At 41.3% G+C, this 19,004-nt stretch overlaps 2 protein-coding genes across 3 annotated transcripts; both read right to left on the bottom strand.

Annotated features, from left to right (window-relative positions):
* Nucleotides 1–1,917: 1,917 nt before the first annotated feature.
* On the bottom strand, nt 1,918–14,935 carry lonrf4 (LON peptidase N-terminal domain and ring finger 4). The gene is made up of 12 exons (XM_005719575.1): nt 14,087–14,935; nt 12,512–12,630; nt 10,876–10,998; nt 9,815–10,003; nt 9,487–9,604; nt 9,176–9,257; nt 8,871–8,985; nt 7,504–7,625; nt 7,231–7,389; nt 6,173–6,335; nt 5,939–6,088; nt 1,918–4,715 (listed from the first exon to the last, which is right to left on the bottom strand). The coding sequence occupies exons 1-12, from the start codon at nt 14,382–14,384 to the stop codon at nt 4,566–4,568; spliced, it is 1,788 nt and encodes a 595-aa protein (XP_005719632.1). The 5' UTR covers nt 14,385–14,935; the 3' UTR covers nt 1,918–4,565.
* Nucleotides 14,936–15,577: 642 nt separating this feature from the next.
* Nucleotides 15,578–18,780, bottom strand: med7 (mediator complex subunit 7). Of its 2 annotated transcripts, none has more exons than XM_005719573.2 (2): nt 18,581–18,780; nt 15,578–17,932 (listed from the first exon to the last, which is right to left on the bottom strand). In XM_005719573.2, exon 2 carries the CDS (start codon nt 17,921–17,923, stop codon nt 17,162–17,164), a length of 762 nt encoding a protein of 253 aa, XP_005719630.1. In that variant the 5' UTR covers nt 17,924–17,932; nt 18,581–18,780; the 3' UTR covers nt 15,578–17,161. The 2 variants fall into 2 exon arrangements, with proteins under 2 accessions (XP_005719630.1, XP_005719631.1); XM_005719574.2 differs by lacking the exon at nt 18,581–18,780 and adding an exon at nt 18,469–18,520.
* Nucleotides 18,781–19,004: the final 224 nt, after the last annotated feature.

Genomic DNA, 19,004 nt, shown 5'->3' with positions numbered 1-19,004 from the left:
AGTATTTAATATGTGCCTTGGGGGAGGGTGGTAGCCAATATGTTTACCTTGGCTCTCGCAGCCACTGACACACAACAGCGTACTCATGGGTTTGTCATCGTGTAGACACTCAAGAGGATTATACAAAGACAGAAACAAGCTAGGTTTATCAGCTTCAGCCCGACAAGAGAGCATGAGTACACACACACACACACACACACTAAAAAACTAATCTTACAGCAAGAAAACACAAACACACACAAATTTGAGCTCTTTTTCCTCTATCTCCCACTCCCCTTCAAGCTGCTTCAATTCACTGCACTTATATCTGAAGGAATTAGCTCCCTGCGTGTTGTCTTTCATGCTGTGTAAGGTACACAAAAATGCTTTTCTCTTCAAAGAGAAAGTTTCTTTACTTCCTAATTGATAATCCTGCTCTTGACATGTTGGTTTTCCAGGCTGGGTTTTGTTCCCAGGACAACAAAAGCATGCATGCGTTCTCTGATGCTCTTTTTCTGCTCTTGTTCCATATTGTCTGGCTATGTCTATTTTAGTAGAAGCCCCTGCGGGTTGTTCCACAATCATGGAGGATAATTATTAAGGAGTCGTGCGCATACAAACTTGTTTGTATCAATATTGTTTCTCAGGGCCTTAACTTTACCTCTATCTGTCGCCTTGCACCGAGACCCATACCTAACAGAAAATTTCAACTTTTATATATTATAATTTAACCAAAATATCCAGGGGATTCTCTTTTCCCCGTCAAGAAATGTTGGTTCTCTTAACAGCAGAAATACTAGCACGCACAGAGTCACAGCGAGTTCTCCCCTTTGCATAACTCCTACAAAACGCCTGTCATCCTTACTCAGTCATACACAAGCGGGGAGTCAGCGCAAGCCGATGGATCAATTTAGTAGAGAAAAGCTGTGGCATTCTTCAAATGTAATGGGCTTTGATGTCGACGCTGAGCTGCATTACAGAACCTCACTGAAGCCAGTGAAACCTCTTTTTATCTGTCTGTTTCCTATGCAGAGGACGTCGGCAGGAAATATACCTCACTTCTGCTGCACAGATGCTTTTTTCCCCCTTATTATTGTTCAAAGACATCTACATTCATCTTCTTGTATTAACGCCTCTGTACTGGAGAATCTCACGCTGACCCTATTTTCGTGGACGTGATCAGTTTGGGACTGAGATTATAATGAGAAAAATAAAATATAATAACAGTCTTGTGAAGCCTTCCTCGTTTATGAAGTCCCATGCCTTAGTCTTTAGCAGGTATAGACTGCCCCCTGGTGGAACCTTGATTCATTACATATATGTAGGCTATTGCAGGTTTAGAGTTTATGTAAAACAACAACAACAACAAAAACATGTATCAACATATTTTTGATTGTGCTGCTGCAGTCACTTCCTCCAATTTAACACATAAGGTCTGGGTTGGATTAAAAATAACCAACTTTGAATTATGCACCATTAATAAAAGAAATGCCTGAAGGTTGTGAGTCATCATAACCCCTGCAATTTCTTTAGAGCTGGTGTAGTTAATCTAGAAATAGCTTCCAATTGGACATTCACAGGGAATACCCATTCAACCTCTTCTAATTTAAATTTCTATCCACAAGAGGAAATCATGGACTCCTTTCTCACTGCCACAGCTGCAGCACTTCACAGTTCTCTCAGTAATTATAACAGTTTCCCTGCCAAAGTGTGTTATTATCAGTATGTGAGGCATGTTTCGCTCCCATCAATTCTTCCTATGTGTCGGTTTCTGTCATGCTGTGAATTGTAATAGACCCTGGCGCTCCCATTTGGCGTGAAATGTAGCCAGAAAAACTGGCAGCGTGACATTCAAATCACTCAGACACAAAATTAAAGGAAGATTACGCAGAATGTGAGAATTTTTTTTATTTATAACAACATTTAAAAAGTTCAATCTGGGAGGGAGGGGGTGGGGTGGGCAAGCAGGTAAGAAATATTCAGATCAAGATCATTCGCTGCTCTTGGCTTGAAGGGGGGGGGGGGGATTTAAAAGCAAATCCGTCATCTGGCGCACATTGTTCTCGCTTTCGGCAGATTTGCATGCACCCATTGCTGACAGAGTGGTACTAAAACAGGCATGTCTTCAGTTCACACGCAGCCCACAGACCACTGACCGTCCAACCACAGCGGCCAACGTTTCCTGTAAGATCTGCAGCACATAGCAGGAACAAGTCGCCATGGTGCTTTTCACAGCCTTTTTATTTTTTCCTGAGCAGACAACTGTGCGGCTCATTCTCATGGGCAATCGCTGCCAAGAACAGGTCGCTGATTATGCCTCGTGTTCAGCATCGGAGACGGTGTGAATTCAGTGAAAACTGGTTTAACTGTGCTTGTGGGCATTTTTTTGACAGTCCGGTAGCACCGATGTCAATGAACAGCTGCCAGGGTGTAAAGGGGGGGGGGGCATGCATTAGCAGACGTTTGAAGCTACACAATGAATGGACACCAGCTAAACACTAAGATGACAAAGAGTTAGACTGGGATGAGTTGTTCTGTAAAAAAAACAAAAGCATTGTGAATTGTAATCTCACAGCGGCGCAGGGTAAACTAACGTGACATAGCTGACTATGATCGACACAGATCATTATTCTATTCATGGAAATCTCTTCAAACAATAACACTGACAAACGGAAACATGCAAGAGGTGTGAGGGACTGTAGGTGAGCATCAGAAAACAAAGCCCCACCAAAATGATTTTACTGTGCAAAAGTATTTGTCTTAGAAATTGAGTCAGAGAGGTGAAAAAAAATCGCCTCTGTGGACATGGAATTAAATCCCTTTTCTGATTTGAGTTAGCTTTATTGTCTGGAAGCAGGAAACTGACTTTCGTGTTTTATTTTTGTAGCACATTCATTGTCATCTCTGATTCTACCCTCATCTTCAGATTACCTCAAATCTCTCAACCGTGCATGTGAAATTGAAGAACAGCCTTTTTCTTTCGAGCCTAAGCTATATCTAAACGGTCTCTGTAGCGGGGTTTTGACTCGCTGTCATACAAACTGTATCTGTTAAGTGTGTTGCTGGTCTAATTCTTATTATTTAAAGTGATATGTTGGCCAAGAAATGTTAAAAAAAAAGAAAAAAAGAAAGAAAGTTTGCTGCCCACCATACAAAAGGCATAAAAGGAATCAAGGCTAGCTTCAGCATCCATGATATAGACAGACATAAACACAGTGACAAGTTGGCCAGCTATTTATATAAATGGCACATGTATCAATTTTTCTTTTTTAAAATCACCCAGTTAAGCCTATAGTGTTTAGTAAATTAGTTCTATGTTACTTTACAGCTTCAACATTCCACGGAATGTAGCACTATATCCACAAAAGATCACCCAGTTCATCATCAACGCCATGTAAAAACTAAGACTTGCAGGTCTCCTGGTGGGTCAGCCCAGGCACTCAAAGGCACCACGACTTTGGTGGTAGATGGGCCAGAGTTAGGTGTCACCACCTACACAGACTCAAACTTTACAGTAACTGTTATCAGTGCAGACAACACACCATATCTACTTTTGGAAAAAAAAGAAAAAGAAAAAAGAAAGAAGTGGAAAAAAATGGCTTGTGTCAAGAGTGACTTGTTATTTTACACCTGACACACGTACATGCAGTGCTGTGCTGCTACTTGACCATCAGCATGCATAATCGCAGGTTTGTAGCATAATGCAAACCTGCTGCTATCTCAATGCCATCATTTCACTGAAAAAGAAAAAAAAACAGCAGCTTTTACTCTTTAAAAAGTGATACTCAAGTTGCTGCCATGTGATAGTATAAATTACTGGATTATTTGCCAGTGCTAAATAGGGATCTTAGAATATTCTTTAATAGTACAAACTTAGTCATAGTCAATAGCGTAGATGCAGTTAACATGCAGGCATTACAAATAGTGTTGTGCAGCACAAGACAATCACTGTGAATTTTCCCCCAAAAATATTTTGGCACATGAACTTTCACCCTCTGGAGGTTCATAGTCTTGCAAAAATATCTCTACAAATTAAGTGCCGATTGCTGTTTATGCTTATTTCTGCTCTCTTCCTTCTGAATGCAACAAGTGCAGCTGAAGTAGATCATATATGCACGTTTAACAGTTGGGCTGATGCTATTGCATGATTTTCTAAATGTAACAACTGGAGTAAAACAGTGACACCCAGTGTTAGTTTTCTGCAATGTTATCGATTTCCCCACAATTCATGATCAATCTTTGGTCAACCCTGTAGTTCTCACTGGTACAGCATGTACAGTGTGTGTGCGCAGAAGAATATTCTGGTGTAAGAAATATATAAAACACTCAAAAGAGCAAAAACCTGACTCTGACCAACTGGATTGTGTGATAAAAATCACAAGCTTTTAGCTAGCAGCCAGGTGATCTGGCTTTCAGTTGTGACTCGAGCACAGTCCATAGAAACGATACAGGATAGTTACAAACCCAACCCTGAAACTCAAAATGTGTTGTGTGCGCATTTGTTTGATTTCACTTCTTTTTTAAATGTGCTGTGCATAATATTGGTGTCAGTTAGCCGTGGTCTCAGTACCACTGTGCTGGAGGGTTTAGCTCTGAGAGAAGTACTCAAGGACAAGGCGGAGGTGTCCCAGGCGATCTTTGAGAGAGTTCAGGGACAGGACGGTGGTCTGATAGGCGGGGTCCAGCTGGAGGACAGACAGCAGCCACCAGCACCATCCTGGACCATTAGGCGAAGCCTAAAAGAGAAAGTTTAGCCTCTGTAATCATGAAAATACATTAAGTGCCAAACCAGTCCAATAACCCTGTGATGGTAATGAAAACTTAAATTCTCTCAACCAACCGACAATCGTCAATCCAATAATTGAGGATGGGCGATACATTCGCGCCTGTGCAGACTTTTTGGCAGGCGCAGCAATGTAATCAGGCACAGACGGATTTGCGCGTCTACAACTCAGAAGTCCAAACATGAACGAACTAATTTCCCCAAAAAATTAGGGCTGTCGGCTTTAATGCGGTCATCACAATTAACTCATTTGGAGCGCAGAATGAACAAACTTTGGACAAATTGCCCGAAATCCAGACATTTCAGGGATTTTGAGTCAGTCTGTGCTCCAGATGGGTTAATTGTTAATCATGTTAGTCGTGATGACGGCGCGTTAACGCTGACAGCCCATTTGGGACGAAAAAGGGTAAACCTAAGGATGTAACCAAAGCGGTGTGTGACTTGTGCAGACGTATAGTACGAGCAAAGTACTCAAACACGACTTGTACGTGTCCGCCATCTGGCTGAGTATGCTAGGCTAGGCTATCACCAGCTTCTGCAGCTCCATCAACAAGCATTTGGGCGCACTCTGAGGAGGGTGCATTTGCTCGCAGATGAAACAAGGTGCTGTTAAAACAACGCTATTACTTTTTTTTCTGTTGACTTTTCTATTAGCTGCATCATTATTAGCAAACGTACCCACTGGCAAATAAATGAATAAATCGCCCTTGTAAAAACGATCGATATATTCGTCCAATCGCCCAAACCTAAGTGTAACTGAATAATACTCTGGATAATTCTCTGTTCCACTACCACAAAATCATTTAAAGAGACTGAAAGATAAAAGAAAAGCCATTCTTTAAAGAAGCACTACTCAAAACCAACATCTGAATATAAAATTTGGACGTAGCTGCAATTACATAATCTCACTGGTCAATGACGTGCTGAGGCAAAACCTCAGTGTTTTTGCTATTGCTATTATAACTTAAACATTACTATTACATACTAATACGGCGCATGAAAACATCGATCAGAATACTTAAGAAAAAAAATTTATCTTTTAGATTTTTTTGCACTCATGATAACACTGGTCACTATTTGACATTTAAAAGGGTAAAAGCAGTGGCTACTGAGCAGAGTGAGGGAAATGAGTTTTACAAAGGTTAACAGAGCAAACATCACACTTAAAGCACAAACCTGAATGTTGTCCTCCTTATCCGGCATGGCACCATACTGTCTGTTGATCTGTTCGCGGATGCGGCTGCCGAGTCGCTGGTACCAGTCCTGGGCCTGCTGGTACACGCTGTCGTGCAGACGCTGCAGAAGCTCCAACTCACTGCCATCAACCTAAGAGGACGCAACGATATTAACAATCACAAAGAGAGAGACAGAGAGAGAAATGCTGCTGTTTGTAATCTCAGAAACCCTCACCTTGATGTCCTCTAGGTACTCTATATCAGCGGTGTGGTAACCATCCCTTTGGCCTCTTTTCAGTATCTTGAATCTGCTCCCACCAATTGTTTCCACATAAGAACGTCCATCAGGCAAGCGCTCCAGATCGAGAATCTCCAGCATACAGCCATAGTCTGCGAATCTGACGCACAAGAGATAAAAAGCAGTCTTTAGGTTCAACATATTAAAATACATCTTAATGCAATAATTAGAAAATTATGCAGGAAGAATATGAGGGGGTTGGAGTAAAGCTTATTTTGAGATAGTAATGTATATAAACTAGTTTTGTTCTGTGCGTTTTCAAGGCATTATTAGCTTGAAGGAACACAAGAACGTAACTGGAAACCATGTCAACCTGTGACACAAAGATGAGGATAACTTAAAAATGATTAAGGTCATCAAAGTCCCACCATGACTGCTGTCTCCCTACAAGAACATGGTATACCCAGCACAGACTGTATATATACACACATATCGGATGGATGAGATTAGTTAGATTAGATTAGTTTCTGGACCACATTTTAAAGCCTCAACATTAGTGTCTATGGTCTCTGGATACTGACTTGCTTTTTGGGGCCAAGAGTCCAGTGGCCACTCAAGGAACTACAGATTTTTTTTTCCAGTCTGTGCTGGCTTTATTTTTCAGCCCTGGAGGTTGTAGTATGATCTTTAAAGGCACGCTATTCAGAAGCAGATGAAAATGCACAGCAGATCTCATGGCAAACCTGTGACCATGTTGTTATTTTCCCATCCCCTCAGGGTCACAGATCAGTGATTTAAACTTTGCCCCTGCGCTGTCTACTTGCGGTGCCCTGCTGACATTCCCATCAGGTTCCACCTAGCCTGTTGTGAGCTTCACAGTCGGGAAAATGTCAAACCCAAAATCTCTCTACACACACAGACAGCCTAGAGAAAGTTATTTTAAATTTCTATACACATGCAATCATATAGTCCACTGTTCTCATCCCAACATCATCATCATAATTTGATGTACAGTATGCTACGTGTGGAAATAGGTAGAAGACTCTGTTGCATACCCTCTGCCATGCTCGTAGCTGCACATGCCAAACTTCTTGGTGCCGGTTTCCATGCAGCGGCGCATCATCAGCCGATAGCGAGGCTCAAACACATGCAGTGGACAGGGCACTCCAGGGTAGGCCACGGTGCAGACAAATATAGGGATGTCCTTAGTGAGACTAGAAGAAAGAGAAAAGACCACAACTGTAAGCACAACAGGCTATTTTGTGACAAAACAATCTATTAAAGTCGCGACAATAATTAGGTGTAGACTGTGTCGGTGAAGCGCCTACTTTGACAGTTCAGCCATCTCAGCATCGTGGACCTGTTTCCTCTCAGCCAACTGGGGAGCAAAAAGTCGGGTCATGATGTCCTGGAGCAGAACTGTGGGGTTGTACTTCCTGTTTCTGAAGTACTGGAAATGAGAAGAAAGAAAAGATACTACAGTACTGCAAAAAATAAACAAAAAAAACCCTGCAACCATTTAAAAAATTATACTTTGCACTGTTGTGCTCCATCATTAATGTGAGTGTCAGGGTGCTCATAGATATATATTTATCTGTGACTGATTTGTCTGTGTTTGATTACGGATACTCCAGTGGCAGTAGTCCAGCAATGGAAGCATGAAAAGGCAGTGGTGCAAGTATGCATATAATATGCAAATACACAAATTAGCAGCACAAGTAATTTCTACTGAAGCCACCCTTAAAATTTTGATTTTTTTTTTTTTAAACATAGTACATTTTTAAAGTCTTGTCTCAGCTGTATATACAGCTACTGTCGAAAAATATAACTGTGCTGATATAACTGTGTGATTACTTCATTTTGGCTATTTTACATGTCCTATAGGTATCATCCCATCATCCCATTTACTAAAATCAACTTGAATCCGTGCTGGATGTCTTCAGTTTCAGTGTTATTCCTCTGTAGTCCCGCATATAGCGACTGATATGAGTGTTGTTCAAAAATTCCCTGAAGTTTTTCATCTTGGGCTAACAGACCAGCTGCGCCATATCCTCTAAGTGTCTTTTTCTTATGGTCTTTCCTTTTTTTCTTCAGCCACAGTTAGCTTTATTAGGTTAAAATATATTCAGCAAAGCTGCTATTTATTTCAGCCCACTTTTAAAGCATGATCACCCCTGTGGAAAAACTTTGGAAAGTGTGCCTTTTCTTCCTTCCTCTTCAGATACTATTGTTTCAGTGTCTTCAGCCAGACCTTCTCTTTCCTTTGTTTGAATGGTACAGATTTAAATGTGTTTCCTTATAAACAGTGAAATGGGGATAAAAGAGTGTGATAGCATGTTGTATGTTGCAGATTGCAGGTAGCAAGCCAGAGCCCACTGGTTTAAAATGATTCAGATTGACTGACACACACAGACAGTATTAAGAATTAAATTGGCCAACATAAATCCAACATTGATTTTGAGTGTGCTTAGTAACATTTCTATTAGAAAATGAGGCCCAGTATCTTTGCACACATTGTCACAAAAGTAGAGCATTGAAAAGATTCATGTCAGAGTGCCTGAGCTAAATCTGGCGCCTGAAGACCGCAATGTGGTAGCATTAACAAAGCTTATATAATAAAAAAAGTACTTTTTTATTTAAAGTGGAGCTGTTTGGCCTTCTTCCCATTGGGTTTAAATGCACTCAGTCTAGTTACCTCTTGCAGCGGCTGTTTGCAGAGTGGACAGCGGAGGTTGTGGTCTAGGCTCCTCTCGATGCAGTTTTTGCAGAATGTGTGCCCACAAGGAGTTGTGACTGGCTCAAAAAATAACCTTTAGAGGACAGACATAACACATTAGGCTGTTTATGCTATGTATGATTTAGCTGTTAAATCTGGTGAGTGCTGGCATGTGTGCTAAACACTAACCAGACAAAGCAAGGAAAGCGAGACCAGCCAGATATATGACCCCGTTACAAACAGCGGTGCATTATTGATTGCAGCGAGCAGTCCAACACACTCACCTAATGCAGAGAGGGCACTCAAAGTCTGACACGGTGAGAATAACCATGCCGTTCTCTCTCTCGTGATAACTTTCACCTAAGACTGAAAGAGAAAAGACACAAAAACAGATTCCCTTGAAACGTTTGCAGTGAGTTTGACCTTTCGGAAAACAAGTCCCGATCATCGTGTAGTTTCAAACCATCTGCTGGGTGGCGGGGGTGGAGAAAGCTGTTTGCAGTTGCAAAAGACAAAAATGACTCCTACTGGGTACGCCGATGTTAAAGATGAGAGTCAAATCATAATGAATGCGAGCACCGATATATTGACTTACACTTGCCGTGCAAGTCTTCTTTCCTCGTCATCATCTCTTCATCCTCATCAGCAGCGGGGAGGAAGGAAACCGCTTGGCAGAGGCTGAGGCAGCATTCAGTACCCGTGTCATGCTTCACCTTGGAGAAAGCAGATATTAGGTTTTATCTGTTAAGATTTCTTTTTAAGTGCATAAGCTTCCCCACACTCACCTCATGGGAGGACGTTAAAACAGAGGAAATTCCAGGACTACGGCCATCTATTTGCAAATTCTGACACTCCTCATGTTTTTTTTTCCTGTTTTTCTTAATCTTTAAAACGCATTTTCTAACTACATATGAAATGTTTACCTGATGTGTATCTCTCCTCCCTTTTCCTTCTCCCTTATCTCCATGAGGATGCTTGAAGCCTTCAGCATGAACCGGCCCCTGCGAGCTGCCGAGGGTTGTGATGGGACAGGGCTCTTTTAGGTACTCGGACACTGCCTGCAAAATGCAGGGCATCTCCTCTGGCACTTCCACTCCCTCTGCCTCCAGGATCTGCCATTGTAAGAATAAAATCAATATTAAAAGAAAATGTGCCATGATACCTCACTGTCATCACAGTGAAGTTAGTTTTTTGTTCTTGCAGTCTGACCTAAGTGAAGAAATGCAAATAAAGCTAAAATGAGGGTGTGAACATTAATTTTAAGTATTAATTTTAATATTTTATGGTAGGTACACTAGAATAAAGGGGTAAAAAGGCTTTTTTTCAAAGAAATAATAACTCTTTAAGTAAATTTAAGTACTTCACCTGCACCATAATACAGCCTGTACAAGTGCCATATTCCTTACATTTCACAAAGTTTCTATGAAATGATGCCCAGCTTAACATGTATTTACAATATAATTATTTCTTTGTTTCCTGTAAAAAAAAAAATGCCTACAAATTTATTCTATTGTGCATAACTTTAAGTATTTGTAGGTAAATACAACGATATTGTAATTTCAAATAAAAAATATTAAAGTTCCATTTAATTACAAGGGAATTATGCCTGTAAGAGAGAGAGAGAGAGAGAAGTTCAAACTTTAAAATTAGCTCTCTTATTAGAGGTATGTTTGCCTTCTGAACATATGACCCATGGTGTGACCTATAATTTAAAAAAAAAAATCAAACATTCACACATATCAAAAATTCAGGTCAGATCCTAAAACATCTCTTAAGATCACCTGTTCTTTAAATGATTTGCGCAACTCTGCGCAGAATGCTATTGCAGGTGCTGCTTTAACCTTCTATGACTCCAGCCTTTCATTTAGCAGTGTCTATGTCTGTGCTACATCCTGTTATACATAAGGAATCGATTCGCATGTGCTCTTCAACTTGAATTACATTACATTTCTCACTGATGAGTTCTTGGGGAGGTTTAACAGACCTTCTTAATCTGGCTCTTTGCAGGAACAAAATCAGCTTGAAGTTTTAGGCAACGGTGGAAGTGGATGAGGGCTTCTTTCTGCTGACCCATTTCCAACAGTACATTCCCTTTATGAAAGGACCCCTGCACAAACAGAGTGATGCAATCAGCACATTGGTGTCTGTTTAAGCAAAGACCTCCAGAGCATTTAAACAAAAACTCTACATGAAGTATGTTGCAGAATTACAGATTTTTTTTTCTGCACTAGAGGCAGAGTCAGTCAAACTGTAAAATGATGGTGTTACGGAACATTTCCTGTAAAATAACATCTCTGGATATTCAGTTCAGTTCAGTTTTAACTATATAAATAGAACTATCACAATGACAAGGTGCTTTCTATTGTAAGGTAACGACCCTAATATTAGAAAGAAACGCCAGCAATAAGACAAGCACCAGCTTAGGCCTATTACAGTTTAACTAAGGGAGCGTTCAGGGTCAGCTGATCCAGCCCTAACTATATGCTTTATCAAAAAGGAAAGTTCTATGCCTAATGTGAAAAGCAGAGGCCGTGTATGTCTCTCAAATCCAAACTGGGAGCTGGTTCTACAGAAGATGGGTCTAAAAGCTGAAGGCTCTGCCTCCCAGTAATCCTAGGAAGTACAAGAAAGCCAGCAGTCTGAGAGCAAAGAGCTCTAATGGGTTGATATGGTACTAGGAGGTCGTTAAGATAAGATGGGACCTAATTATTCAACGTTTTGTAAGTGAGGAGAAGGATTTAATTAATTATATTTAATTATGAATTAACATTGATGCAATGAAAAGAACCTAATATGGGAGAAATATGCTCTCTTTCTAGTCCCCGTCAGTACTCAGAATTTTGAATCAACTGAAAACTTTTCAGGGAATTTTTAGAACAACCTGATACTAATAATGAATAGTGCAGCCTAGAAGTAATAAATGCATGAACTAGTTTTTCAGCAGAGGTGAGATAGGATGTTTCTAATTTTAGAGATATCGTGCAAATGAATGAAGACAGTCCTTGTTTAGTATGTGTGCTGAAGGACATATCCTGGTCATAAACAATTCCAAGGTTCCTCATGGTGCTACTAAAGGCCAAAGGTGATGCCACCCAGAGTAAGCATCTTGTTAGAAACCATGTTCCTAGGATTTCTAGGGCCGAGTACAATAACCTCCGCTTTGTCTAAATTTAGATATAAAAACAGAAACAATGCAATAATGGACTCTGTACAGTATGTTTTTCTGCATTAGCAGTGAGTCACCCACTGGCATGGAGTGATTAAATGACATTATGACATAAGTAGCTGTTTGCATAACATTGTGAATGACATAACATCAATAAAAGCAGGGGAATTGCTTCAAATGTATCAGGTCGACATGGTAAGGCAAATTATGAAATGAGGTAACACCTTCTTCCTGCAGTTACAGTTGTGCCATAGCATGCATGTTACAAAACCAAGCCGACAGTGGGAGGGTGTGCAGGTTCAGATTCGGCTTTCCCACACCAGAGTGCAGTGAAATGCTATAAATGTGGCACTGTTAATGTTCCCTACAACAGATCAGCTTTTGTTGTCCGGACAAAAGAACCACACAGACAGCAAAGGCACACTGCGTCTGGCTGGCTCCGCTCCGTTCTCACCTCCGTCCAGCTGGGGCGAAGGCAGCAGAGGTAGTCGAGGTCCGTCAGAGCGTCGGAGAAACGCCTCAGGCCCAAGTTCGCTTCGGCCCTGAACATCTTCAAACTCTGGTCGTCTGGGACTAGAGGAAGTGAGAAAAGGTGAGATAGGTGAGGGATGATGGTGTGTGGAGCTTTTGAGGAGAAGTGGCCAAAATTAAAACAATCCAAACATTCAAATGAGGAAACACGCATCAGGTAGTAACAGGCCCACATAACAAGTAATTCTGCTTTCTGGAGCATGGAGGAAATCGACCCAAGAACTTATGATGCGCCGCCTTAAGGAAATAATTGCTTTTGGCACCACTACTGACCATATAAAACAAAAAATGCAATTAAATGCCACTCCTCAATCACTGACATAACACACACACGGGCACGCTAAATAAAGATAATTAATATTTGATCGAGCCCCTCCACCCCCCTGGCGGCGACAGCATCTGCACCTTCTGCTTCACATATGTGCACAGTCATCTCCTATTCCAGTCCATTCAAGACTTTCTAGCTTCAGCTGACACACTAGTGTGCATTCTAGGTTCCTGGTGACATTGTTACCTAAAGCTACTTGACTAGTCATTACAAAAGAACCTGCAAGGTTATGCACATAAGCATTTGCAAACACAAAGTCAGTTCCTCTGAAACAACAAGTGAAAGTGAACAGGTGCCATGAGAAATCATCAAAAGAAAAGACAAAGAAGAAGAAGGGGAAAAAACTAGTTCACAAATCTGCAGGGAGCTCGTTACACAAGAGCCCGCAATGCTGGAGCAAGGTAGGTAGAAGTATTTAACTGGATTGGCAGAGGAGGCGAACATGAAGGTTAATTCAACTGATTCCCCATAGCACAAACACTCTCATGATCCCCTGGGCGCCTGCTGACTTGATCGACACATCTAAGGCAGGAGCAGACCCTTTTACTTCCTTGTGGCTGCATGAACCAAAAAAGAAAAGAAAAAGAAAAAAAAATCAACCGCACATGCAAAAGACGCCGAAGGTAAGCAGTTGCACAGATAACAGCTTGCAAGGCTGCAGTTGTTTAGTTTTTAAAATATTACAAAACATCTTTAAATTCCCCTCCTCCTGCAGAGGTGCATAAAAGAAGCACACACACCGACCGAGTCTGTGCCAGATACGTTTATCCAATCGACATCTCACCTTATGTCATAATGCTTAACTGCGTAATACAGCTGAATGAGACAGATGTTTCTTCCACTGCATCTTGCTTATTCAGCACAAATCACAAATTACTTTGTTGTTTCAATCAAATGGTTTAATATGTTTGATCATTTTGCATTCTCTATTAACCTTCTTAGTAACCCGGGTACTTGGCTTTTAGGGGGGCTGCACCATCACTGGACACCAGCAAAGAGTATGTGCAGTGCGTAAAAGTGGAAGAAAAGGAGGAAAAAAGTAATTTGATTCCACGGAAAATAATAATAGTATTTATAAATCAAACAAACACTTAAAAAGAAAGAAAGAAAACACACAGGCACACTTATGTGTGCCTGCACTTGTCAAGACCTCTCACGTGTGTCACTTACCTAAGTTCAGCCCCTCGTTCGCTAAGCGTAACGCTTCCGCGAACTCGGTGGCTTTGAGTTTCTCCTGAATTTGGCACTTCATCCCCTTCTCTTCGGGCCAGCACTTTTCCACGACGCCGATGAGCAAGACGTTGTTCCTCGTGTTTTTCACCTCCTTTTGTTTTAGCCTCTCTTTGCACAGCGGACATTTGGAAGGCAGGTAGCCCCCGACGCACCTCCGGCAGAACGTGTGGCCGCACGACACGGTCACCGGCTCGCACATCAGACAGAGGCAAAGGGGGCACTCCAGCATTTCCATTGTATTTTTTTTTTTTTTACTGGTTATGTCACTAGTACAGTGTCCCACGGGAAGAACTGTCGCTTTGTTCGTCAAAGCACTGCAGATAGACGGTTTGGCGGTATTGTTACTGCAAGGACCCTTTAAATTACATGCTGGCAGCTGGCGATGCACTAATAATAGTGTCACACATCTGCCTAAAGCACACCGCTTTCCGTCCGGCTGCAAAACTGAGTCCTCATACGCTCACCTGGCAAATTTTCTTTTCGTGTTCAAAACATTCAGTGACATTGTTCGTTTTCAGCCCTAACTTAATCTTTGTATTGGGACAAATGCCATGTTCCCTTTTCAAAAAAGACTCTCGGCTCCCAGTCCAATGCGCCGGTTTCCTCGACGCTCCAAAAATCCAAACACGCCGCACGATCGAGGTCGGTAAATCCGCACATTAATGTTATTTCTCTTTAGTAATCCGAGTCCGCTATTAACCCCTGTAGCCTACTTCTCCGCGGCCACGAAGCTAGGTGACTGTGTAACACCATTGCATTACATAAATAAAGATCACGTGACGCAGCAGCGAGCAACCCGATTGGGTGAAGTGAATGGCTTTCCACCCTGTTGTGAAACCCAACGATGCCGAGTTTCATAACATAATTCCTTCGACTACGCTTCCTATTATTTTCATCTGTACATTTAAACTACCCCAGGGCACGAGTTGATGGTATAGCGTGAGTAGGGGAAAAATGGTGGATATGATAAATCCAAGGGTGGAGAAAATTATGGAAACTACCTTGCCTCAAAGCAGGGAATTCCAGCTAAGGGTAATAACTTCCGAGGGGGTGCGGTGAAAGGATCAGTGCATATTACCTGGTTCTGTCCATCCTGTTTGTCGTTTAAAACAAAAGGTCAACACAAACACAGCTTAACGTCTATGCACAGCTAAAAATGTGCATACAGTTTGTGCCATTACATCATTACATAAAATGCAGTGTGCTGCAGAGCATTTACTCTAGGTCAATGAAATAAAGCTGGAATTTGCAACTGGCCAAATACACATACTCTTTATGTCTCAGAGCAACACACATCATGACTCCTGCCTGCTTCAAAAACAGCACACTTTTTGCACAGACATTAGAACAGAAATCCTTGATGAATTCTCAGAGAAACAACCTTGGGTTGTCTTTTCAAATAAAAGAAAAATTGGGCCAAAACACATCTTGTGTATCACGCACTGATTTATTGAACTTATGCAAGTTACATAGACACCTCAGCTAACATCACAGAAACGCAAGTAGTGAAATCTGCGCTGCAATCACCAGCCTGAGGTGTATTTTCAGTTTCAACAACCAAACATGTGCACTTGAATTGCTTTACAAGCAACCAGTTGAAAGGCTCACATTTCTTTCCCTGAACAGTTGTGTAAGAGCAATCTGCTGCAAGGCAACACAAAATTGGTTATACTGTTAGGTATGCTTATGAAAACCTATAAAAGAGGGAAGGGGGTCAGAATTATTTGACATTTTACATAATATACATGACGACTTTTTTGTGACGACTCTCCATGGATTACACAATCTGCAAATCAGTGACAAGAATCATGCATTGCAAACATAAAGGCAGTCCAGCATTTACATGAGTTTTCATGCGACTCTGCTCTGACGGGTCTAATAAAGCCCTCTATGTTTCTGTGAGATGACTGCACTCTGACTGCAAATTTGTTTATTGGGTTTATTACAATTATGCAAACTTCGCACCCCCACCTGATCTATGTTAAAAATTTCTATTCTGGGAATATGTTTTCCGGAATTAGTCAGAATTTCTACATTTTAAATAAAAACAACATTCAATGGGGCCCTTGAAAACACAGCTAGCACCCTCAAATGTCCATTTCTGACATTCACAGCTTCCCGTTAATGTGACAGCATTTATTGTCATAGTTTCAAGTTTCGTGGGTGAACGAGTACACTGGTCACTTCTAAATAAAGGTTTAGGCATCAGCCTTACTGTGTGGTACCTAGTAAAACAACACAAACGTGAATGATAAAGTCACATTAACTGACACACATGGACAAAAGCATGACTGTGCATTTCTCTTGCTGGAGTGCTCATCTTATTAGAGCAGCAGTTCTCACACTACCTGCATGGCGGGAAACACTGGTGCAGTATAATCAACAAGGTGAAGTGAAACTTGAGTGGATTTTTTCTTAATGTGACCTTTAAGTAAAACTTTTTTTCTTAGTGGTTGGATAAAAACTGTGGAGTTTGGGGATTTAAATTAAACGTACTAGAAAAACTTTGAGAACCGATGCAGTTGAGAAAGCCATAAACAGCAAAGATGAAATGAGATAAAATGTTGCGCCCAACATTTTATCTCACCAGCTGTTTCAAGCTAGCAGTAAGAAACATTCGTCGATGATGTGTTTTGAAAGTTCCCAAGTCAGAAGAGAGGTTACCGAGCATCACTGTTGTACAGTGTGGTTACACTTGATTTAATGCTGATAATTCTTGAGGCCCCAGGCACACATTTTTATGTGTATGGCAAAAACCACAGGTATAACATGTTCACTCTCTAAATCACTCTTGTGCATGAAACCATGAGAACAGAGATGTATTACAACCATATACGTATAACTCAATAGCAGAATGCAGTCATGTTAAAGACTTGTGGAGCAAAGACCAGTGACATAACCAGTTATAAAATAAAAAGAACAAAAATATTCTGTGTATACCATGTACGAAAGTGCCATATTTACACAGAGTTCAGCAAAGAAACGACAAAAAAGAAAGAACATAATATTAAACTATGCTAGTTCATCAATAATGCTGCACATGGCAGCATCCTTGTCCCATTTGTCACTTCTTGAAGTAGGGATGCTCTTCTCCTGCTGACCTGTTGCCATGCAGCTGGCAGCTGCTTCCTCTATATCCATAGGTTCTGTTTTCAGCCTGGTGGCCTGCCCAGATGAACAGCCAACACTAGCTGCAGGAGGCGCACTCTTTGTCCCATCACAAGCACCATCCTGACCTTCCACTTGAGGCAAGTCATCAGGCAGGGAGGCAAGGCACCCCTGGATCATCTCCACCACCCTCTCCAGATGTTTCTGGAACCTCTCTGCTGTCTCTAGCCTCTGTCTTTTCTGGACCTCCATCATCACCCTTAGCGTCTCCCTGGCTTGATGCGGTCTGTACTCATTTATCAGATGGTGCATATGGACAAACAGAAGCTTTATGTCTTCCAGCTTTTCTTCACGCTTTATACTACCAGGGCTCTTGATAAGGATGTCCAGAAGGTCCAAAAAGTTCACAAGAATGGACATGTTCAGTTTCTTGAGCTCCCGTTTGTGGTCAAACTGCATAGGGTGAAGCCTCTCAATGCCTTGGCTTTCGAGAGGCCGGATGATGAGGTCATCACACTGGAAATGGTTGCCAAACATCATGTAATTATCTCTGATGGGTGGAGGTGGCTTAGGGGCCAGACCCTTGCGGATGTTTTCATCTGTGTACTCTTTGATGTACTGCATCGGTGGAGGAGGCAGGGCGCTGACCTGCTGTGGTTCACCCATGATACCGACCTGAAAGCACAAGAATCCGTGTCAATATATATAAAAAGGAAAGCAACATACATTAGGTTTTGCAATTTAGTATCTTAATTTAAAAAAAAAAAAGTGTTTACAGTTCACAGTAGTTGAACATAAACACATTAATTTAGGCTATGTGCCTAAATATAACAGAAGTGAAAAGGTGTCTCTCTCACTTCACTATTGGGGGCTCAGGTAGACAAGAAGCAGGATGTTTGCCGCAAAACGACGGCATAGCTTTTTAATTGCAGAGACGTTAGCCGTGTCTAAATAGTTTGCTTGCACTAACTCCAAATAAATTCAGTGTTTGTTTGAGACCATCGCTTCGAAAGATGTGCTAAGAGGCCTATGCTAACACAAACTGCCCAGCCAGTTGTCTGTACGGTAAATATCTGCATATAACTTATGTTAAACGCTGTCTGCATGGGAATAGAGTTGAGTGAAGACTACCATTTACTGTCGCAAACCTTTGTTTGTTTTATCAACATGTTAGCCCTTTACTCTCCAACTAACTGCAGTCGTTAGCTTACCTGCTGACTGACTAACTGCTAACCTCCGCTAACGAGTTAAATCGCTACACCAAATATAATGCTAACCCACAATACCGTTAAAAGGGGGAAGACTTATGATATTTATACACACCTTTCAAATAACTCTTTAGTCGCTGAAGATATAAGACGCTAGATATAGACGTCCGTTAGTTCCGACCATTAGCTTGTAGCTAGTTTAGCTCCTTCCATTCCACACTAACAAGATTTTCGTTTCAGTCCCTAAGGCTCGACGTCATTGGTTTTTGTCCCGCGGATTGGACGATAGCAATGGAACAAACTAAACACCGATTGGGTGTGAGGATACCACGCTTGATCTTGTAGTTTTTGATACGAAAGTGCTTAATTTGAAGCTTATTTTATACAGGACTGATGTCTTTTTACAATAGTGACCATCTCCAGCACCTGTTATCATTTGTCAAATATTTTTCTAGTCAAAGCAAACCAGCAGTTTACAACGCCACCAATACTTTTAGAATAGAATAGAAAAGAATAGAATAGAATGCCTTTATTGTCAC

Source organism: Pundamilia nyererei, unplaced genomic scaffold, assembly GCF_000239375.1.
Source record: "Pundamilia nyererei isolate P.nyererei 1_Seehausen unplaced genomic scaffold, PunNye1.0 scaffold00001, whole genome shotgun sequence".
Lineage (NCBI taxonomy): Eukaryota > Metazoa > Chordata > Actinopteri > Cichliformes > Cichlidae > Pundamilia > Pundamilia nyererei.
This window is presented reverse-complemented; position numbering and strand designations above follow the sequence as displayed.

Bases quoted from the DNA above. Each gene is read 5' to 3' on its own strand.
- lonrf4 (XM_005719575.1), bottom strand. From the start codon at position 14,384: ATGGAAATGCTGGAGTGCCCCCTTTGCCTCTGTCTGATGTGCGAGCCG. The intron at 9,605-9,814 runs GTAAACATTTCA...GCTTTCTCCAAG, and splicing joins GGAGGAGAGATACACATCAG to GTGAAGCATGACACGGGTAC. The intron at 4,716-5,938 runs GTTTGTGCTTTA...TTTCTCTTTTAG, and splicing joins ATAAGGAGGACAACATTCAG to GCTTCGCCTAATGGTCCAGG.
- med7 (XM_005719573.2), bottom strand. From the start codon at position 17,923: ATGGGTGAACCACAGCAGGTCAGCGCCCTGCCTCCTCCACCGATGCAG.